Consider the following 23,766-nt stretch of genomic DNA (forward strand, 5'->3'; position numbering starts at 1 on the left):
CTTCTTTCTCCGTGTCTCACCCACACTGCTGTTTTGAAGTCGGTGTTCGTCTTCGACGGTCTCATCCATAGCCTTGATTTTAATTATGACTTGGGTGTTGATGCTGCCTAAATTAAAGCACACCGAGTCTTCAGGAAAGAAGCATCGCATAAACAGATGAACATCAGCACAAATGCATGTCTCCTCTGACTTCTCTTGGGAGCTCCTGATTCCGAGGTACCACCGCAGACTCTCCCAGCAAGCTTTCCCAAAGGCAGCTCAATCCACCACGGCCCAACACACTTCTCCCAGTAAAATCCATGATCAGGGACATCAGCACCCACAGTCACCAATTCAGGACTGTGTAAATCCAAATGACCTCCTGCGTATTTTGCCTCCGCACTGTCTCTTGAATTCGACCCCCACCCCTAGGCCAGTCTTCCCTTGCACAAGTCCCTGAATTTGGCCTGGAGTGGTTTAAGGAGCACATTACTGATTGACTTAGAAGTCTCACCTTACCTGAGGTCTGGGATTCTGGAGCCATTCTCTTCAGGGGCACCTGCACGATTTTTCTAAAATGCCAATATTACTTTATTTGCCTTACCACCTGATGTTAAAAACCTATGAGACAGAATTAGGTTTTATTTTATATTTCTGATGCTATCAACAGCACAAGGCCCACAGCAGTTACTTAATAGACTATTTTTGAGTGAGGGGATGGTGGAACAAATGGCCATCCACACCACCCATATTGGCATTGTACTGTCTAGTTAACCCAGTGGGAGGCATTTTTTCTTCTCTAGTGGTTTCAGGATAAGTTCTGGGTGTCGGAGTCATCACCATCTTCAGGCTCCAGTTCAGAGAGATATGTCCCTGGATATGTGCTGGATGTTGACTTAGTCCCTGTAGTTAGGGAGACATAAAACTCTTATGTTTATGCCTGAAGTTTGTGCCCATTCTTAGATCAAAAGATAGGACATGTCTCATATGTGATGTCTAAGTTAAGAACAGACAGGGAAGTTTTTGAAAGGGAAAACTGGTGAATTATTACTAGAGGCTGTTGAGCAGGCAGAAATTACAGATATGCTTTTTAAGTAGTGTAAAAACCCAGGTCTTTCTCCAGGACTGAGTGAAGTGACTCGTAACACGAATCTTAAAAGGTCTTATAAAATAAAAAAACATGGAGCCAGAAATTGGGGTTAAAGCCTGAGAGATCAGAGGAATAGGAAAAGCACAGCTAACCTCACCTTACTGACTCCTCAGCTTCTAAAAAGACCTACTATCTGTATACCCACACCTATATGCCTTTCTGTTCTCCTATATCATTTGCTCTCTCCATCCAGCTACATCACTTCCTCTTCCTGCTCATCTCTGTCACTTCCTGTCTGCCTGTACAGACCTCCAGACAGACAGTGCTAGTGTTGGAAGTTAAGGTGTGTGCCACCATGCCTGGCTCTGTTCCCATTTTGGCCTTGAACTTACAGAGATCCAGACAGATCCCTGCCTCCTGAGTGATAGGATTAAAGGCATGTGCTACCATTGCCTGACTTCTATGTTTACTATAGTGGCTGGGTTTTTCCTCTGATCCTCAGATAAATTTTATTGGGGGACACAGATAGAATATCACCACAGTGGTTTTGCAGTCTTAACTGTCAACACTGCTCTTTGTGTCCTAGGTTCAAACTACCAAGCCTAAGACCACTCCCCTGACCGTGATTGCTCTGTGTTCTAGGCCTTCCTTTGCCCGTGAATCTTTTTCTGGAGTACATCCTCCTGCCTAGAGTACACTGCTCTCCTTCACCTACTTCCAGGAGTATGCACTCTTAGCTTGCAGGTCTCAGCTGAGGCTGCTTTTCTTTCTTTTGGGAAACCTTCTCTGACTGGGTACGGCACCTTCACAATGGATTTCATTTGCTTCATACTCTCATCCCCTCCTGGCACAGGTCATTGTAATTAGCTTGTCTATGTCCCCAATCGGCAGCTGTCCTGGCTCATTTTATATCAACTTGACCCAAGCTAGAGTCATCTGGAAGGAGAGAGTCTCAACTGAGGAAATGCCTCCATAAGATCTAGCTGTAAGACATTTTTAAAATTAGTGATTGATGGGGGAGGGCCCAGCCCGTTGTGGGTGGTGCTATACCCAGGGTGGTGGTCCTGGGTTCTATAAGAAAGCAAGCTGAGCAAGCCATGAGGAACAAGTCAGTAAGCAGCACTCCTCCATAGCCTCTGTTTCAGTTCCTGCTTCCAGGTTCCTGCCCTGTTTGAGTTCCTGTCCTGACTTCCTTCATGGATGGACTATGAGGTGGAAATAGAAGCCAAATAAACCCTTCTCTCCCCAGCTTGCTTTTGGTCGTGGTGTTTCATCATAGCAATAGGAACCCTAAGACAGCAGTAAACTCCAAGAATACAAGGAGTAAGTTCACCTTGTTCGCTTTTGTGACTTAACTCCTAAAACATTGCTTGGCACATTAATAGGCCCTTACTCCCTAGTTATTAACTAAGAACACGAACTCTGTGTATTTTTTCCATTTGGTTTTGGGACTTATCTTCTTTACTATAGGAACTGAGGAGAACCAGCTTCGGTGGGAGAAAAATAATTTTATTTCAATTAACAAATGAATTAATATTTGCCAAAATGCTATGCATTGAATGAAAGAACTGCTTATTTTTCATCCTCTATAGATGAGCTTATACTCCAGTTGGAGCTAGTTAATGACATGACTTACTTGATGAATGACATCTGGATCAGCACAAGGACATGAGGTCATTAGTGCCACGAGGAATATGAAGTGTCTCCTTAGTGTTAAAGAAAACAGTGGTAGCAACTTGTAGAGAAACTGCACCCCAGGAGCAATGTCAGGAAGGGCAGTGCTTGCTCGGCGCACAGAGAATCTGCAGCCGTCATTTATAGGTTGTCCCCAGAAAACAGCAGACTTTGGCAACTGTGCTGTGATGACTGCAGACAGGCACGCTCAGAAAAGAAACTTCTCCATCATCTTGTCATGCCCTTCAGTGTCCTCCAGAACTGGAGCTTGAACTTCGTCTTCTGGCTTCATCCGTGGCTCCTACAGAAACTGCCCTGATGTGCTAAATTCAGCAGCAGAACAGCACTCCTGGGGAGTGGCTCTATCTGCAGGCACTAATTCCAGACCGAGCGAACAAGGGATGCAAGTGCCATTAAGACACGTGTATTCACACTGCACACACACCAACTATTTCTGTACTTGAACAGTGGGCAGAGGAGTAGAACAGCAGAAAGTGGAATGAAACTTTGTTGGCTGACAAACGAGATGAGGAGAAAATACAGAAATGAATCTTTGAGCTCTTATTTTTATCATTAAATAGTTGTCTACCTACCTACCAATCTATCATTAGGCTGAATGAATCTATTTATACAGGCTGATGACTTTGAAGGTTGTAATCATTGTATTCACGTGAAATGGATTTTTACATAATTGCATTTTTGTGTTAAATATATTCCATGCCTATTGCTAAGCACTGTGCTTTTTCTTTTTTCTTTCTTTTTTAACAAAAGCATTGGGCTAGAAGTTCTTTGATTGATTTCCTGTAAAGCCCTTCATTTGGTGACTAATACAGATGCCCTGGGTGAGCTGGCAAGATCTCTGACCCTTTTTGGGCTTCCTTATTGTTTCTAAAATGAATCCCACTCATTTCACTACATATCACAATAAAAAGGCATGGACAAGCACTTCTGGGGAAGACGGGATATAGTAGCAGTGGGTCATTAGGAAGAGAGAAAGGGCAGAATATTAGAAATAGCAACTCCAGTTAGATTACAAAGGAATAATAAAGTATAATGAAGTGAAAAGTTCATTGTGAATGAAGGGTGAAAGCTACTAAAACAACATACCCTGAACAGTTGAAAAGCAACTCTTGTATTTATTTACTTACTTATTTTGCATGTGTGTGTGTGTGTGTGTGTGTGTGTGTGTGTGTGTGTGTGTGTGTATAAAGTAATAGTAAGAATTTGTATTCAGGAAAACCTTGAAGATCATTATTTATCCTAAGACATCACTGAGTAAGACTTGAACTTTAAAAGTGCACTCATTTTTTTAAAAAATGAGATTTGAGTGTCATACTGCCAGCTCACAAGTCATTCTTCCACTGGTGCTGAATGATAAACTAATTTTAAAAAAATCTTTTATTGAATTTGCTCTTTGACAGTTTCATATATATGTGTGTATCCACACACAATTCTAATTCCTGCCACCCCCACTTTTTCTTCTGTCTCTCTTCCTTCTCCAATGCTCCCCTCCCCTCTACAAGTTTCCTTCCCACATTCTTGTCTTTTTGTTTTGTTTTCTTATCCAGTGAGGTTAGCCAGGGCCATATGTATGACTACATGTTTGGAATTATTGACTGGAGTCTGATGGGATCATTATTACTAGGTACATAACTGAAGACCATGATTGCCCTGTGGTGATATTGTGTGCCCCAAAATATTGTGCACCCTAATAAACTTACCTAGGGCCAGAGGACAGAACAGCCACTAGATACAGAGGCCAGAAAATGGTGGCACACATGCCTTTAATCCTAGCATTCCAGAGGCAGAGATCCATCCAGATCTCTGTGAGTTCAATGCCACACTGGAAACAGCTAGGCATGGTAACAAGAACCTTTAATCCCAGGAAGTAATGGCAGAAAGCAAAAAGGTATATAAGGTGTGAAGACCAGAAACTAGAAGCTTTTAGCTGGTTAAGCTTTTAGGCTTCTGAGCAGCAGTTCAGCTGAGATTCATTCTGGACGAGGACTCAGAAGCTTCCAGTCTGAGGAAACAGGATCAGCTGAGGAATTGGCAAGGTGAGGTAGCTGTGGCTTGTTCTGCTTCTCTGATCTTCCAGTGTTGACCCCAGTACCTGGCTCCAGGTTTGTTTTTATTAGTAAGACCTTTTAAGATTCATGCTACATTGCCCTTCCTTCAGAATCCATCAGTGGGCAATTAATTATTGGGGAAATTATTTTGGCCACTCCATGTAGTTAAAAGGATATTTATTTAATGGCGTAACTCACAAATTAAGTAATGGGTAGGTCGCAGGGTCTGGGGAAGGTGTATTGCAATCCAGCGGTGTTCTCCGGAGCTCTGCACAGTCCACCTTTCACCGTTCAGCGTCCCGGCACAGAGAGAGCGCTGGCCCATCCAGCTCTCGGGTCCCCAGGCGCCTCCCCTCACCCCGCCTCGTAGGCGTGACAGTTGCCAGAGTCTCAATGGGGGTTGGAACTTCCAGATCCAAGCTGGAATGGCTACCCACTACAGGCAATTGTTTAGCAGGGAGGCACAGAACCTTAAGGGCCCCTCCCAGATCCAGATCCATGATTGACTGTTGACAGGACCAGTCTTACGCAGGACCTTTACAGGTAGCTGTGGATACGGTGAGATCCAGATTGCATTGGCTAGGTTATGCCCAGAAGAAAACATTACTCTGCTCTTCCCCCTATCTTTTGGCTCTTTTAGTTTTTCCATCCCTCTTCATTGTTCTCTGAGCCTTAGAGGGGGTGGGTGGTGTAAACGTCCTCTTTAGAGCTGAGCACTCGACCATCATGTATTCTCAGCACCTTGAGTGGCCGTGAGTTTCTGTATTTACCACCCATTGATTACGAAGAGCAGCTTCTCTGATTAAGGCTGAAAATAGCACTTGTCTATGAGCATGAACATAAATATTTAGAAAGCAGTGAGGCACCATGTCAATTTCGCTAAACAACAGTGGCAAAGTCCCTCTCCCCAGTGTCCAAGACCTCCCCAGCCACGGATTTTTAAACCAGGTTTAGAGTAGGAGGCATGAATTCCCTCTTCAGAGTGGCCCTCAAAAACAAGTTGAGTGGATGGTGACCCCCATAACAGTTGTGTTCCCCACTGTGCACGTAGACTCATCTTGCCTGGCCTACTGGTATTGTAGTTCACCGAGGTCTCAGCTGGGTAAGGCCACTGTTTCCTCTTCTTGCCCCAACCCTTTCAGCCTGCATAGTAACTTCCTGTGCGATGAAAACTAACCAGCATGGAGGAAGCTTCCAGACTAGTTCTAGCTCGGATCTTTACATATTACAACCGAGATGTATGGTGTCTTCAGCAATAGAGTCTTCTCCGTTAGTTCTGGTGGGCAACCAAGAGGAATGGCAAGGGCTTGTGTTGTTTTGGGGGAACTCATAAGGAGGTACATCAGGCATTAGGATTTCGTTGAATAACTATAGCTATGAGGGGCAGTATCTAGCTTTCAGGCTAACTGCTTTCCAAGTATGTTTAAAAAATATATATTAAGCCGGGCGGTGGTGGCGCACGCCTTTAATCCCAGCACTCGGGAGGCAGAGCCAGGTGGATCTCTGTGAGTTCGAGGCCAGCCTGGGCTACCAAGTGAGTCCCGGGAAAGGCGCAAAGCTACACAGAGAAACCCTGTATCGAAAAACCAAAATATATATATATTAAAATTGGTTTACAAATTATAAACCATGTGGCTTTTCCATATACTCTTCAGTTTGGTCAATCCTCCCTTCCTTCTTCCTCTCCCTTCCTCTTCTTCTGCTCCATCTCTGCTTTAGCAACCCCTCCATTATCCCCTCTCTTTGTTTGCCTGTTCCCTATGTTCTGCTGCTCACCATCATTGAGGTAACCCCTGACCCAATGACTCTTTTCTGGTTTCTTGGCCTCTTTAACTACTCCAAGTTAAGCACACAGACCCTAAAGATAGGATCCACATATAAGGGAGAACATGTAGAGTTTTCTGGGTCCTGGGTTACCTTACACAGTATAATTATTTTCCAGTACCATCCATTTACTTGCAATTTCATTTTTTATTTACAGCTAATAAAATTCCACTGTGTAAATGTATCACATTTGCATTATCCATTCATCTGTTGACAGGTATCTAGGCTGACTCCATTTCCTGGCTGTTCTGAGTAGATAAGCAACAACCACGTTTGAATGAGTATTTCTGTAGTAGGATGTAGAGGACTCTAACTGGTATAGCTGGGTCATGTTGTTCTGTTTCTGCCTTTTTGAGGACCCTCCAGACTGATTGGCACAGTTGCTGTGCCAGTGTACACTCCCACCAACAGTGGAAGATGGTTTCTGTTTCTCCACGTGCTTTCCAGCATTTGTTGTCGTTTGATTTCAGCATGACAGCCATTGTGACTGGGATGAGATGGAATTTCCTCATTTTTATATTTTTCCCCTTGTGGCTAATGACTTATTAAAGTCTTTCTAGCCAGCTGCATTTCTTTTTTAAAAATTCTCTGTTTACAACTCTGGTCCGTTTTTCAATGATGTTGTTTGTCTTCCTGTTGTTTAGTTTTTTTAAGTTCTTCTCTTATTCTGGACCTCAGTCGGCCATTGGAGGTCCAGCTGGCCAGGATGTTCTCCCACTTTGTGAGGCTGCCTCTTCACTTGCTTATGGTTTCTTTTGCTGTACAGAAGTTTTAAGCCTTTAGAAGTTACATTTTTTTAGTTTGTGTATGTATGTATGTATACACCACAGTGGTTATATGGAGGCCAGAGGACAACTTGTGGGGGGTCAGTTCTTTCCTTTCTTGTGGGGCTGAGGATTGAACTCAGATTATGCTTTACAGTATGCACCCTAACTCACTCAGCCATGTCTCACTTGTGCAGAAGCTTTTTAACTTCATGAAGTCTCATATGTCAACGGTTGGCTGCTGTGCTTGCTCTTTTAATAGCAACCTTTGTTGAACACTATCAATATATAGGTACTTTTCTAAGTGTGTCTAGCAAGGGTTGTCTAACTTTTTAACATTGCTACACAATGTGATCTCCAAATGTTTTGGCCGACATTAATCACCACTCTTGGACTCATGTGGCCTGTGGCCAACAGCTTGGCCACACCTGTTAGCCCATGTATTTGTTTATTCTTAAAATAATAATTAAAACATTGGGTATATGCTACAAACAGTACTTAACCTCACTTATTCTACCATTGTCTTACAAAGGCATCTATTATCATGCACTCCTTTAACCGTGGAGGATACTTTGCCTGAGATGTTAAGTAACTTCTTTACTACACAGCTAATCAATGGAGGTGTTGGAATGAAAATCTAATTTCAAGTGCAAAGGGCTCTCCATTACTGCATCCAATCAATCGATCAATCATCACCTGCATGTGTAGCTTAGGTTGTCATACAGTATGGAAGGAATCTGGTTGAAAGGCAAACCCACCCCCCTATTTAACAGGCACTTTCTTTGTGGCCTTTTCCATGTGTTATTTCATTTCATCCACATCACAGCCCTTAAAAAAAAAACACTTTTAAGATTTCATTTTAAAGATGAAGAATCTGGAACAGTATAACAATTGAGTGATTTTTTTTTTCAATGTACATGGCTGGGAAATAACTGAGTAAAAAAATTAAAGCTCAGTTTCAATTCCCATTTTTTTTTAAAAAAAGATTTATTTTATGTGCGTGCAAGCATATGTGTTTGTCTCTGTGTGTGCATGCATGCATGCACCCATGGGTACAGGTGCCTGGGGAGTCTGGAAGAGGATGTTGGATATCCTGGAGTTAGAGGTGATTGTGAGCTGCTCAACATGGGTGCTGACAACGAAATCCCAGTCTTCTGCAAGCAGCAAGTGGCCTGAGCCACTGGACCATCTCTCTAGTCCCATCAGTCCCCAGTCATTTGGAACTTTGGTATTCCTTAGAAAGATTAAGATGGAGACTTGATGAATGAGGTTGGGGCTGTGTAACCTGGAGAGGAAAAGACGGCTGAGCTGCATGACGGGTATTCCCAGTCTTCAAACGATTGAGCTGGGATTCTGAGACACACATCTGTGTGTCATCCATCCATCATCAGGAAGGGCATGTGAGCTTTAAATATTATGATGTATTTCTATGAGGACCCCAAGGACCTACTTTCCCCAGGGAAGAAACACCATGTGTCCCAGGAAAACCAAGGCAGTACTAGACTTTTAGGACTCTATAAACAGTGAGTTGGTGCGGTGCAGTGGTTGAACACTCAAGGTCTTATGTAATACAGGATTTTACCCATCAGTACAGAGTGCCTTAGGTCTGTACATGAAAGGAGGGCACATCAGCAGGGGCCTTGGCTTGAGCCTCGCCGGCATAGTCATGGCTTCACCTGCAGGGATGGATTTCTTCCAGAGGCTCTTTCCAGCTCATTGGCTCTGTGTGTCTGAATGTCTGCTCTTGTTCAGAATATGTCTCTCAAACTTCTCCACTAAGTGGCAAGGAATGACTTCTGGGGGTGTAGGATGTGTGTCTGTTTATCTGTCTCATAGCCAATGTGGAATTTTTTTGACATTCATGCTTGTCTTAAAAATGAATGCAAATTTAAACTTCCCTCCAGAATGTTTTTGTTGATGCTAAATTAAAATTCTATTTAAAATAGCTTATAAAAAGCAAGTTCATGCTTCATCCTATGGCATCCTTCCCTGTTCCTGTAGCAAATCAACCTCCTGTGCAGGAAGCATTGGACCACACTTCCTTAAAGTTGCTAATGCTGACATTCTTACCTTAATTCATTCACTTTTTTTTTCCTGTGTAGTCAAATGACACTGTTTCTCTATTTCCTCTAAGTCCTGGATCAATGCAGGCACTGCATTAAGTGTCAAGGAGGATTTGTTGATTTCACAGTAGTAATAGATATTCAGGTCTCTTACTGGTAATGTGAGGAGAATACTTTGAAGTGCATTTTCTAGCACATCTAGGGAAGCAGCAATTATTAACACCTTTTGAATGTTTACTATATATAAATTATTTGCAGGTTTTAGATCTGATTTTATCCTTATTATAATTCTGCAAGGTAGGGTTCTGTGATCATCTCTACAGATGAAGAAAAGGAGCTATAGTTATGACTAACAGGTTTATGTGGCCAGCACATGGTAGAACAGGAATTCACGTTAGACATTCTTATTCCAGGGCTGAGTTGTGCTCCTCTTCTGAGGATTTCACAGCTATTGATCCTCAGCAGGGAGAACACTCTGAGAGTATTACAGACTTTTGTCTCACTTAGCTGCTGTGTGAGTCTTCTCTGCTCCTTGGCACTTGACACAGGGCCTGGAGTCACAGTAACATCCCTCTGCCAGTGCACTGGTACTGACCCAGAGGATACCAATAAAATGGGAGGGTAAATGGACGAGAAGTAGGACCCCTCTGCCAGCGCAGGGCTGCCAAGGAAGCTTGGAGTCCTTCTTGGATGATGATGGGCTGTTTCTCTAGCTCTCGGTGGCAGAGCTGGATGCAGGAAGAACAGGTTTGTGGGAGGCCAGATAAGTGACAATAAAAGGAATCCATTGTCAGGGTTCATCTGCAGGGTTCTTTGGGCTAATGGAAGTATAGACTGTGCCAAGCTTTGTTTCTAAGCCTTCAGTAAGTCCCAGGACTGGCACTGGTGACTCACAGTGTCTATGCCAGGCTAATTGACTCTGGCACAGGCACCATTTTTTGTTGGCACTCTACCTTTCCATAATTGGAATTCTTGACCAGAGCATCCTTCTGTGTCTTTCTTGTCACCAGTTTCACCTAAAGGAAGGATGAAAACTTTGGTGGCCAGTAAGTGGCTAAGGCTACAAGATACTTATTTGTAAGATTGGCTTCAGGGGTGGCCTTGCTGGACTTCAGGAGGCTACTCGCCATGAATCCTGGACCCTTTGATTCATTCTTGGAGTAAGAGACTGTGAGATGTTCACTCACTGAAAAGAAAGAGCCACAATGTCCCCAGACACTGCTGAAAATGAATGTCCCCAGACACGCATAGAAACTATACAGTCTTCTGCACCTGGACTCAGTTTTAAAAAATTGCATTGAAATTTAATGGTTTTCTTTCACTTATGTGTTGGAATGTGCCTTTCAGTTATAGCTAGTGATCTCAGTTGAATAAGACATACACACAACATGTGTCTGTCTTTGCTTATTTGTGTCCATAGGATACAGTTTATTCACTCGTTGGCCAAATCCCTTCATTCACAGCCTCAACAGTCTCCTTTACTTGCTTGGACTCTCTTTTTAAAAATGTAATTCGGTATTTGTTGTGAAAGCAATTGTATAGAAATCACTATGAAGTTGTGACTGCTCTACATTTGAGACCTTAATAAATAAAACTCAACTGAGCTGTTACCACATACCAGGCACAGGGCATGGGACCAAGCACAGGAAGTCCATGCCCTTCTGGAGGGTAAAGCCAGACTCTCTGATCATTATCTGGGCATTTCCAGTCCAATTTCTACTTGAGGGCATGACTCCAGTTGTAGCTCCCTCCCGTTTTCCACACTGGTCATTTTATACCCTATGATGTCTCTCAAGCCCCCTTCCAAATGCTCACCCTAGAGGCAGCCAGTAGACCTGGCCAGTCTACTCCAGTGAGTTTTCCTTCTTGGGCCTGGTATATATAGAGGTCCTTGAGGTCCCTCACACCTAGCATGTCTTAAACTGACTCCATCATCTTTCCTAACCAATGGAATCCTCTCCCAAGATTACTGTATATTAAAAAAAAAATACATGCTCTCAGCTCTGGAAAATGTCCTTGACTTCTTTCCCAATCTTTTCTGGCTAACAGAGCACCAACTAATGTTGACTCTACTCTATAAAACACGTGGTATTTGCCTTCCATTCATATATATTCTTTCTTCTTGTATAATGTACATATAAATATATAAATGCATGTATATGTTCTACTTGCTCCTTCTCAAATAGCCTTAAGTAACGCACCCCCCCACTCTCATTTTGTCCCATACTTTCCTCTGGGTGTCCTTTCCCCAGAAAAATCAGTGTTAGAATAATTCTTGTGTACACTGTCTGATACTTCACTGAATTCAAAGCATCTTTAGACCAAGGACCATATGCTGTTTTTCTATGTGCTTCAAATGCACATGATACGGTTGGGTATACAATAGTTAGTCCACAAATACTTGCTTTATAAATGAATGGTTCAAATTATCCTCACAATAGCAGACTCACCACAGTTAATCAATCTTGGGGTATGATTGCCCTACTTAGTGGGTACCCAATTCGTTACTACTGTGACAACACATTTGGATATAATATTAAAAGCAATTTTATTTTTTTATCATTTTAAATGATATCTATCTATCATCTATCTATCTATCTATCTATCTATCTATCTATCTATCTATCTATCTATCTATCTATCACAGAAAAGTTAGATACTGTGAATAAGCAAGAAGAAGAAAATAAAATCATATAAAAGTCTGTTACCTGGAAGTAGATAATAAATACTGATAACGTGTTGACACAGAACCTCTTAATTTGCTCTCTACATTTTAAATTTCGGTAATAAAAAAAGGCCAAGGCTGGGGGACATTCTCATCTGCTGGGCTGTTCTTTGTAATGCTAACAGTCCTGAGGTCACAGGACTGAGGGACTCATGGCAAACCTGGCCTGGAGCTGGGTGGGTGTTCACATCTGCCAGCTCTATCTGATGGCCAGAGATTCAGTGGCACTGTTAGCCATGATGGCCTCTTTGTCAGACGTGGTTCACACCAGGACAGCTCTTCATCAGCTTGAGCTGCTGCCACAGAATCCTACAGACTTGATGGCTTCAATGACAGAACTTTATTTCCCACACGTCTAGAGCCCAGGAAGTCCAAGATTGATGTGTGGGCAGATCTGCTGTCTGATGAGGACCTGCTTTTGGGTTTGCTGATAACTGTTTTCTAGTTGTGTCTTTCCATGATAGCAGAGAGGAGGAAAGCTCCCTTGGGCCTTTGCCTAAGGGCGCTAACCCCATTCACAAGGGCTCCACTAATACAATTGCTTATCTTCTGAAGTCCTCACTTCCCAATCCTATCACACTAGGATTTAGGGGTTCAGCTTGCAAATATTTGTAGAAAATCACATTCAGCCTATATACTGGGTAGCTCTTTGAATCAAGACCCTACAGAGTAGCCTGGCATGTGGAAAGGAAGCCAGAGACTCTGTGAAATTTACACAGAGTAGCAATCTCCTAAGGTGCCCCTTGGTGAATAATTGGGGTGCAGGACAAGGATCAGGTACAAGGGCAGGACATCAGGGTAAGGGGAGTGTAAAGACAGTAGCTGTCTGGGCGTGAGGGAATCTGCGGGTTCATGCAGGGGCATTGCAACCAGAGACTAGAGTGTCAGGACTAATTTAAATCTCCTCCTACTAAGAGACTGAACTCTTAAAACATTGTCAAGCTGGATAAATTTTGTCTGGAAGCCAGGAAGAATTTAGCTGCCAGGTAGAAAGAAAGACTTGGTAACTGTACTATTTGGGGCTGGAGAAATCGGGGATTGAGAAATCCCAAATGCTCTGGAGTGGTGAGATCCCACCACAATCTATTTCCTTCTGTGACCCATTTAACTGTTGTATGCCATATGTCTATACAAAATAATTAAAGCTAATTAAAATTAATTTTGGTTGGTGAGTGTTTGAAGAGTTTCATAATAACTCTTGAGATAATTAGAGATGCTTTGGGATGCCACAAAAGGAGCGTTTAGAGTAACAGAGCTAGATGTTTAAACTAGAAAATGCAGCTAAGGCTAGCAACCACACGACAGTTCAGTAACCCAAGGAACAGGGAATTAGGAACTAAGAGTCTGGGCTTGAACTCGGTATGCTGGTAAACTGGCTCACTGAAAAACAAACAGACAGACAGACAGACAAACCATCTTTTAGCACAGCATTCACCAGTTTCTGTGGTGTGAACAGCCACAGCATAGTGAATCTTGAATTACCTCTGATTTAATGACCAGTTCACATAACTCTTCAATATTTCATAATCAGCTCTGGGAAGCCCTGTGTAAGGCAGCTAGCTCCAGCATACCAACACACTTCTCACCGGTCTTCTATTCAGCTTCGTAAAATCTTGGGTAGATCACTCTTCTGTAGTTTTTAGTTTTATCATTTCTTTTTGTCAAAAAGTGAAGTTGCTCAAATGATCTCTCAGATTCTTTTGGGTGCCAGCACCCCGGGAATGTAGCTGGTGTTATAGGGTGAAATCTCATGCCATCTCGAAAGCAAAAAGAATTATGTCAGAGTTTTATGACTGGCGTGGTGATATATAAAAACATAATTTGATACAGAGCCTGTTTGATAATTAACAGGGTTCTGATTCCTGCTGTCACTGTGTGTGTCCTTCTCCAGTGCCTCTTCCCAGAGAGATCAAAAGTATCGATGCAGCCACTGGGGAGCTGGACCTCATGGCCTAGCATGGTAAGGAACCACTGTCTACACTCTGAGGGGTTTGGGCTCTCTTGTTAGATGCTAGGATTCAGGTTAGTGGTGAAAAAAAGTCTTATGGCTTAGATACATTACCTACCTGACCTGACAATAGTGTTTTTCCCCAGACCAGCAAGTACATGAAAAGCTAATTTGATCTAAGCAGCTTGAAAACAAGGACAGTGTCTTTTTATATTTATATATGGCAAATGCTGGCAAATAACAGGAACTCGGTTAAGAATTTTTTTTTTTTTTTTTGATTTGGGCCTGGTGGTGAAGGCCTCTAATCCTAGTTCCTCAGGAAGGTGAGATAGGGAATAGAAACTTCAAGGTCTACCTTGTTTGTGGAGTGAGTTCAAGGCCAGCCTGGGCAACTTAGTGGGACTTTCTTCTCAAAAACAGGGCTGAGGATGTAGCTCGGTGGTAGGGCTCTCTTTTAGCATGTGTGAGTGCTCAATTTAATATGTAATATGACAAAACAAACAAGTTTGTTGAAAGAATAAAAATTGGGCCTCTCGATATGTAGCAAGACTGAAAATTTTAAATGTACATTCCAAAGGAGATATGACGTACTCTATGCTTACTTTAGTAGCATGAAGAAATATGCTTTTCAAATGCGAGAAATTCCTTTCTTGTGATGGAAAACTTTTCAGTGCCTTCCGTTCAATACTGGGACTTAAATTGTCCCTTCAGCTAGAAAACAGAGTTGACAGCACACAAAAAACTCCCTGGGGAAAAGTGTGGGTGAGGGAAATCCAGGCTGGGGGATCCAGGTATTTACCTCCACCTGTCTCAGGGCGGGCACTCAGCTCCTACCTGGAAAGACTGTGCTCACTCTTAGTGTGTACTTGCTTGTAGCTCATGATTTGTGCTACACCGGCCCGTCTTGATGATCCTCATCAGCTAAGCATTAGAAAAAGAAACTGAGACTCAGAGAGGTTGAGGGACAGAGCCAGCCCCTGGCAGAGCCGGCCACAAGTCCACACCCAGAAGGTGGTGCTCTGCCTCTCAGACCAGGCTGCCTCAGGCCGTTCTGAGCTCCCTTTTCCTAGCGTCCGACCCTCTTCCGTATTTCCTGTGTGTCGGGGGTTTGGATGTCTTCTCATTGGAGTGCAGCTGGTTCAGTCCATGACCAGGCAAACAGAAGCACCAGCCCCTACCAGGTTCTGAGCAAATTCGCCAAGTCAGGACTGTCCCAGCCTGCGGGAGCGACCCTGTACTTTGCCCTAATGAATCAGCTCCATGGAGGCCGGGCAGTTGCAGAGGTAACTAATCGGCTGTAGATTTGAAAGGCAGGTGAGTCTTGGTAGATGTGGCATCTGGACTTTGTCAGTCTTGACGAGAGGGGAAGGCTCTCTTCACCAGGTCCCTGGAGCCGCTCGGAAGGAAGGTGGGAGGCCGGCAGAGCAGGTGCGTGGGGGCACTGGCACCCTCCTCTCCCGTGAGTTGGACTTGCTGGGCTGTCTGAGTCAAAAGGGCGCTATTGTCCTTGTTGAGCCAAGGGGTCACGTCTGTGGATACAAAGCTGTGGTTGTTATGATAGACAGAATTCCTTCATTTTAAGACTCTTGGAGGTTTGAAAGTAAGTGCCCTGAATTATAACCTGAGATCTAACCTACTGGAGTTGGTGACTCTTGGTGACAGAATGATGTACTATCAAAGAAAAGATTGGGTATTGTGCCTTTGTAGCTGGGGCCAGGATGCTTAGTGCAAAGTCTGGGACAAGTGAATAAATTACTTTTCAAGTTCTTCTTCCTTGTGTCCAAATGCCATTGTGTTTATGGGTTCTTAGCAAAGGATCCTTGTATTGGGCCCTTCCTGGAATGTGCTGGCAAAGTTATCATTACAACTGAGGTTTTCGAGGAAGCGAGAGGAAGGCCCGAGGTCCTGTGTTATGACTGACCTGGAAGCAGAAGGGCCCTCTCTGGCCTCCTCTTCCTGCACATCCTGCTGGTTCATAGCTCCTGGCTCACTGCCCTGGACCCTGGCTCTGTCATATTCAAACTGGGTCATCTTGGTTTCACCACATGACCCTTTGACCTTTTCCTCTGATAAGTGTTTTCAGATGAATGTGGGAGCTTTCAGACTGAGGGCAGCTAACAGGTTCATTCAGAATCATGTTGCCATCAACATTCCCACGGGGAAGGGAACGGGGGCTGTCCTTGCCTGTGTGTGCTGGTGACCCAGCAGGCTCTGGAACAGGAGCAGGGCTTGGCTGGGCCTTCCCTCAGCCACACGTCCCTCTGCTATGCAAGCAGAGGCATTGGGAAAGGACACCAGTCCATGGAGCTAGTTCTCAGCTGGAGGAATGAGTAGGGAAACTAGTCTGATGTGAGAGAAACTTCTAGGTCTAAATGTCTCCAGTCAGAAAGAATTGGGAGACCTGGCTCTCCATTTTCCAGTATCAGCAGCCCCAAACTTGTGTCTGTTGGTTCTCAGAGGAAGGGTAAGTCTTTCATGGGATCAGTTTAAACAGGGGTGTGTGTGTGTGTGTGTATCTGTTTTTGTGTGCATAGATTAGACAGAGGTCCATATTGAGTGTTTTCCTGTCTTGCACTCCATGGTATTTTTTGAAACAGGGTCTCTCTCTGAATCTGAAGCTCACTGTCTCACAGGAACACCAAGTTTGGCTTTCCGTGTGTGTGTGTGTGTGTGTGTGTGTGTGTGTGTGTGTGTGTGATTCAAACTCAGGTTCTCATGTTTATGCAACCAACAGTTATGTCAGTGACACATCTCCCTAGACCTACACAGTCTTTAGTCACACTGCCCTAACCTTGGTTCCTGAAGACACTTACTATGATGTATTGAATAATTACTATGCACTAGGCAGTTCTAGGCACTTTCCCTATGTCATGTCTAACTTGGACACTAACTCTGCAAGGCTAGTCTGTAGTGTCAGCTAGTGTCTCCGTGCGTAAGGAAACTGAAGCTTAAGAAAATAATCCAGCTGACAAGAGATAGAGTCAAGATTTGAACCCTGACTGGCTCCCCACAAGGCTTACTCTATTTCTGATAGCTCAGGAATCCGTTTCAAGTGTTGTATAAATATTTGCTGTTGGGATAAATGAGGAAACATTAATTGGAATTCCTTGATAGCATTTTGTAGCTGCATCAAGTACTGTTATCTGCCTCCCATGCCACCTACATCTGTTGTTCCGTATGGACTTCCTTAATTTTTTAGTCAGCATCAATCGAATTGTCTAGCCTGTTATTTATTTAATGTATCTGTTTGAGATTTCTTTTGTATTCCTCTATGTTGGTGCTCATATGGATAGTTTTAGACAGTTTTGAGAACCAGAGCTGCTCATTTTACTGAATCTAATCGACTATGGTGTTTGGATAAAGGTTTAAAATGCTGTGTGCCTGTGTGTGCATGTGTGTTTGTGAGTGTGTGTGTGTGTGTGTGTGTGTGTGTGTGTGTGTGTGTATGTGTGTGTGTTTATAGGCCAGAGGTTGACCTTGAGTATCATTCCTCAGGAGCCATGCACCTTATTTTTTGAGACAAGGCCTTTCATTGGGAGCTACGGTTCACTGGTAGGCTCGATTGGCTGTCCAGTGACCCCTGGGGTCTTCCTCTTTCTACCTGCCCAGCACTGGGATTACAAGTGTGCACTACCTTGTCTGTCTGGCATTTTACATAACTGATCAGGATTAAACTTACGCATTGGTGCTTGAAAGGCAAACCTTTTACTGACTGAGCTATGTCCCCAGTTTTCCAGAATGATGATTTGTTTTCTTTTTGTGTGCAGGAAATTAAACTAACTACCTAGCATCCTCAAGACCCAAGAACAAAAATCAAAGAGCCAGAGATGGAACCTTGGGTTCCCCAGTGGTCATCTCAGCCACAAGGGAGGCCCATGGCACCATCAAAGGATGCAAACCGAGGGCTTCGGAGTGGACATTACAGACCCCATCCTCACCCTCAGTACAGTGGAGAAAAGTACCACCAATGGCAAGATGCCCACAGGAGCTCAAAGCCGCAGCAGGACTCCAGGGCGCAGGACCCCAGGGTTGCCTACCAACAGTCCCACTATGTACCCAGGCCTGGGGAATGGTCTCAGCCTGCGTCTGGAGCGGACTACCTGGAAGGATCTTATCCTAATCAGTTGTACTCAAGGTATGACTTCGAGGGCTGCAGTGGACCTGTCCCTCCTAAGGACCCATGAATAGATTATTAATCATTCCTGTTTCCTGTTTACTTCCTTCTGCCTCCCCACCTCGTCTCCATTCCCTGGGACTTGCCACATAGAACAGCCCTATACCAACAACCAAAAGCCCCAGTGTCCGAACTATACCTGGAGGGTGACAGGCAAACAAAGATCAGTACTTAATACATAAGAACTTTAAGAAAAACTCACCTGAGAGAAGGCAAATGCAGATTTTTTTCAGGCTGTAAAGTAAGGAGACAGCAACCACAGAGGTAATTCTGTGTTGGAGAACCCGGAGTTCCTGGAGCTCCTGCTCGACCAAGCCCATAGCATTGAACTAAATATTTCACAGAATATTGGAAGCCACCACACTTTCCTCTATCTCTTCTGGTTGGGATTATATCTACCTGTTTTACAGATGAAGGCTGAAGTTACAGAATTTATTGTAAAGGATTTTGCCTCTGTGGTTATTATTAATAGACGGAAACACTAACAGCATAATGTTCCTTTCCCCAATCCTTTTGGGCTGTTAAGTTCTCAAGAGCAATTGAGTATGTCAAGGACAGAGACAATAACAGCAATCATGCTGGCGATAGTCTCGTTTCTGTCTGTAATATGCATGGGAATTCCAGTGGGACATTGTGTTCTTATACAATCTCCTTAGGAAGAGGCTTTTCTCAGATAGTGCCAGGGCTGGGGTTTCCAAGATAACAGCTTTTGTGCTTTTGGATGTGTATATTTGAGGAGTAAGAATATTGCTATAAAATAAAAAAAGAATTGTAAGTAAATTTCTTTTAGTAAGAACATTTTAAAGTAAAAAAAGAGCTTTATTATAAACACTCCAGCCTTCTTGTGAAGCAAAGGCCCTCCCTTGTTCTGACTCTGGATTTTCTGACCTAATGTGAATCAGGCAGATTCTGGACTGGGCAATCATTCTGTCTTCTGAAGTTGTCTGGTCCATCCAGTCTTGTTTTGGTTTCTCCCTTTACTGCCCTTAATGGATGACTGGCTATCTTTGTGATGTCTCAGGTCAGGCTATGAGGACCCCTATCAGAGATACCACACTCCAACACCAAGGGAAGAGTATGCTTATGGAAATTATTACTACCGTGGACATCCACAGCTGCTGCAAGAAGAAAGAGGTATGAAGTAATCTCCAGAGCCTTTGGGGACTAGAGATGCGCGGGTGGCCTATTGCCAGGGCCAGAGAGCATCTGTGCCATGTTCGGAGACCCTACCCTTTAATAATACTGAGACTACTCTTAGGTTACTAGTTCTGTGGATAGTGTGTACTTCATCCACATTATTCTCTTATTCCTTCTTGTAGCAAAGGTTATATTTACTGATGAAGTAACAGTAAAATCAGCTCTTAAGCCCACCTGGTATGCTGAGCTGTAATATGAGTTCCACAATCGCTTCATCCTGGGGACAGCAGATGCACACCAATGGGAGTTTCATACCTTATATAATAGGGTGTTGTACTATGTGCAACTACATAAAGCCATGCAAACTGTTTCGGAGTGTGTTATGAGCTCTCACTCATCAGTTGACTCAATTTGGTAAATATGTTTTCATATTTACTGTATGTATCACAATACCTCAGCTTCATGGCTCCCCAGTATCTTTCTCAAAGGACTTTCAGAAGCAGCAAGTGACCTGTCTTTGTTTTGCTTTCTCTGAGGGTGCAGCGGCAAGGCAAGGGAGCCCTTATATCTGGAATGAAGATTATGGAGATCAAAAGTACTTCAATGAGCGTCATCGTGAAAAGTGCAATAGTCCCCTTGGAACAAGTAGTGAGACCCAATTCCAGTAAGTGAAGGGACGAGTCACTCTGACAGGATTTAGTTAGACTCCGTTAGGACAATCTTAGGGTATCTGGCAGTGGTCCCTGACCCATGGAAGACAGTCTGCTTTTGTTCCAGCCACAGGGACATGAGGATAATAATCCAAGGTGGCCCAGGCCAACTGTTGGCATAATCCTGGGAGAAGAGATTTTTATCTCCAAGAGCTGTTGTCCATTCAGGACTAGTCTACATCTTATAAGATTACTTGTGGCGCCTCTAAAGACCAAATCCTATTCTGGCCCCAGAAACAATGTGGTCTTGCAATAATTGTTATGGCTGAGGCCTTACTGGGCCTGGGGTGCTTCTCTGTTCCCTCTTCCTGGTCCTAAGTGTGGAACATCCTCCTGGCATATGGCCTAGCAGGGAAGATACTTTACTGAAGCATTTGTCCTGGTGCCTTTAGCCTTGGAATTCACCTATCCCAATCCAAGGGCTCTGACTTAAGCTCTTCCAGGAGGACAGGCTGCAGCCACTAGCCATTCTCTGTAAGGTCTGGGCCACTTCTAATCACTGTATGTGGAACCCAAACATTCCATCTTTCTAATACATTGAGGTGTGGAAAGACAGGAAATGCTTTTCACTGTACCGCCGATACTGGCCTGACACCTGCCCACACTCAGCACCAGGCCAGCCTCCAGCAGAGAGTATGCCAGCTTTGGTGGCTTGCTCAGGACCTGTCTCAACACTGCTGTCATTCTGCTGCAGATCTACCAGCAAGAATCCGTATGAAGACAGTCTTGCTTCTATCTCTGGACAGGAGCCGCCTGGGGAGTTCTTTCCAGAGAGTGAGGCCCAGAAACAGCAGGTAACGTAAAGTGACAGGGGACTAGAGGCCTGTGGCCATGCATGAAGCCACCTGGTTGGCAATGGCAGGTGGGGGTGGGGGTCTGCCACTGCCAGGAGGGTCCCCACTCACCCTACATTTCCCAGCCTTCCCATTTCAGTCCTATCAGTCCAAGGGCCTGATTTGATCTAGTCCTGTTTTGTCAAGTGGGGAGTACTTAATTCACCATGAGGTGCTTGGAAAGAGAGAGAGAGAGAGAGAGAGAGAGAGAGAGAGAGAGAGAGAGAGAGAGAGAGAGAGCAAGATAGAGCGAGAGAGCACCTTTGCAAGTTGGGTGTTTGGCACCCCAGGGTACTAGAGGTTTAGGAAGTGAGAAATTGTTAGACTCTTTTAGTTTAGGTTTGAAAAGCAACCTTGAAATCTTTCCTGACTTGTTAATGTCTTTTCTCTAAAATCTTAATACATGTGCCATCTAGGTCACAAAATAGAGCTCTTAATAGCATTGAGATAAATATTTTATTATAGGATAATTTTAGATTTATAGACAAATTACAAAACTATTGTAGAGACAAGCTCTTAATTTTTGGCAGGCTCTGGTTAGTTTTTTACTCCTTGATTAGATTTGTGTGATTTTTTTTTTTATTTTGTAGACAAATTTTTTCTGTTCCTAGTGCTTACTAGGATAGTCACATAGGTGACTGATATAAAACCCCAATATGTGAACAGCACTTTACAGTGTACAAAGAGCCTTTGAATCTACTGTTTTATTATTCTCTCCTGGAGTATAAATTCCTGTACACTTGTCTGCAGGGAATGTACATTATCCAGACACAAATGACTGGTGTATTAGTAATGTGTATAGGAAGATTTCCTAAATTTATATTGCAGATGAAGGTATTGAGCTGGGAAAGCCCAGGTCACCTGTTTAAGGTCATAGCAACATGGCAACAGAAACTGAATTTGAATTCTAAGTCACTTGACCCCACTGGGCCATACTCAGTGGAATGACACTGTCTTCTTTCCATGAATCCCCATTCACTGTGTTTCGTGGAAAGTTTGAGTTTTGTTTCTTTGAAGGAAGAAATGTGAGAAGTGGAAGGACAAGCTCTCTGGAACTCCTTTCTAGATAATTCCACTGTTTTTCTTTTCTCCCCCCAGCCATCACTGGTCGGCAGGTCCAACCTTCTCCAACAGCATGAGTCTGGCCTCAGCTCTAGCAGCTATGAACTCAGTCAGTACATGACAGATGTCCCCGAGCCGTATGAACCTATGGTATCAGCAACTTGGAGACCTGTTCAGGCTGGTGGGTACCAAGTGGCCATGGGAGCTGGTTGATTCCTGTAAGAGAAGGTTGGGTCATGTGGAAAGTTACCCTTGTGTACTTCTCGGAATGGGTCTTTGTTCACCTTACTGGATTATGCAGGTCTCCTAGGCAGAGGAGCCAACTTTGGATCCCTTTTCCTCATCTTCTCTAGTAATGGAACTTGCATCCGAGATGACTCTTAGATGAGAACACTGCTCCTAGTCATCATTATGTTGGGCCAGGAGGCCCTCTGGGATGCTTTTAAGCAACAAGTGAGGAAAATAAAGACCAGGGAGGACTGAGTGAAATGAAGTGAGGCCACAAAGTATAAATGCTAGTCTGGAGGCTTGCCACACGTGTAGAAACACTGGCAGTAGAGGCCGCTTGTCCTCTGACCATCGTCGAGAAGCTGAGATGAGTACATTATCATTGGACCAAATGATCAAAATCCTCACATTTTAATCTGACATATTCTTAGGGGTTTAAATCAGACTAGAGCATGACCTTTTCTAACTAAGATCCCACCCAGAGTCTCAGCTTGGCCCAGGTGGAATTTGAACAGAAATGTATTTGTGATGTCTTTCTTAACTTGAGAGCAGTGAACGTAAACCTAACAATGTCCACATGTGTCTGTTGGCCAGATGATGCCTTGGCGATTGTTCCCAAGGCACCCACGAAGTTTTATGTTCCCCACGTGTCTGTGAGTTTTGGGCCAGGAGGCCAGCTAGTGTGTGTGTCCCCCAACTCTCCTGCTGATGGACAAACGGCCCTTGTTGAAGTGCACAGCATGGAGGTAATCCAGGTCTTGGGTCTTGGGGGTGCAAGTACTCTGCTCAAGCCATTGCTCTCCTCAGGTCTCCACTTTGCTGGAGGCTGGGTATCTCCAGGAGGGGGACTTGAACCACAATTGTGGCAGGAATGGGCAGGCTTTTCTTAGAAAGAAGTGATACTAGACTTACATGTTCCCTGAGAGGCCAGTGGCTCATCTTCATCAAGATAACTGTCTCCACAAGGCACTGAGCCACACCATAGGACCTCAGTCCTGGATCTGATGCTGGACTTGACTGCTGGGTACTGGGTGCAAGTCTTGGGGGCCTAATTTATTTTCTGCTCCAGGTTATCCTTAATGATTCTGAGGATCAAGAGGAGATGAGAGGTTTCCCAGGACCGCTCATCAGGTAAAGTACCGCAAGAGCTGCTAAGGGAAGGAGGGAGGATGGGAAGGAGGGAGGGAGGGAGGGAGAGAGAGAGAGAGAGAGAGAGAGAGAGAGAGAGAGAGAGAGAGAGAGGTGTATGCATACATGTGTAAGTGCATGTATGCATGCACACGTACACAGAAGTCAGAGGAAGATGTCTGTTATTTTCCTCTTTTGCTCTCTCATCTTCCTCTTGCTCTCTCTTTTTTTGAGATAGGGTCCCTCACTGAACCTGAAGTTTGCTGTTTTGGCTAGGCTGTCCAGCCAGTGAGCTCTCAGGAAGTGCCTGACTCTATGCCCCACACTTTGGCGTTACAGGCACATACCTGGCTTTTAT

General features: G+C 44.0%; 1 protein-coding gene across 16 annotated transcripts in view; it reads left to right on the forward strand.

Annotated features, from left to right (window-relative positions):
* Nucleotides 1-15,177: 15,177 nt before the first annotated feature.
* Sec16b (SEC16 homolog B, endoplasmic reticulum export factor) overlaps nucleotides 15,178-23,766 on the forward strand; it is a 42,439-nt gene continuing 33,850 nt past the window's right edge. For 2 of the 16 annotated variants that reach the window (XM_076547768.1, XM_076547775.1), the window contains exons 1-8: nucleotides 15,179-15,564; nucleotides 17,904-18,271; nucleotides 19,332-19,444; nucleotides 19,991-20,111; nucleotides 20,852-20,951; nucleotides 22,089-22,233; nucleotides 22,875-23,026; nucleotides 23,350-23,411. In XM_076547768.1, coding sequence (XP_076403883.1) covers nucleotides 17,964-18,271; nucleotides 19,332-19,444; nucleotides 19,991-20,111; nucleotides 20,852-20,951; nucleotides 22,089-22,233; nucleotides 22,875-23,026; nucleotides 23,350-23,411 — 1,001 coding nt within the window. In that variant the 5' untranslated portion in view covers nucleotides 15,179-15,564; nucleotides 17,904-17,963. Of the gene's footprint in view, nucleotides 15,596-16,234; nucleotides 16,258-16,282; nucleotides 16,601-17,903; nucleotides 18,272-19,331; nucleotides 19,445-19,983; nucleotides 20,112-20,851; nucleotides 20,952-22,088; nucleotides 22,234-22,874; nucleotides 23,027-23,349; nucleotides 23,412-23,766 lie in introns of those variants that run through there. The other 14 variants (XM_076547771.1, XM_076547778.1, XM_076547779.1 and 11 more) reach the window with 14 other exon arrangements.

This window comes from Peromyscus maniculatus, chromosome 11, assembly GCF_049852395.1.
Source record: "Peromyscus maniculatus bairdii isolate BWxNUB_F1_BW_parent chromosome 11, HU_Pman_BW_mat_3.1, whole genome shotgun sequence".
Classification (NCBI taxonomy): domain Eukaryota; kingdom Metazoa; phylum Chordata; class Mammalia; order Rodentia; family Cricetidae; genus Peromyscus; species Peromyscus maniculatus.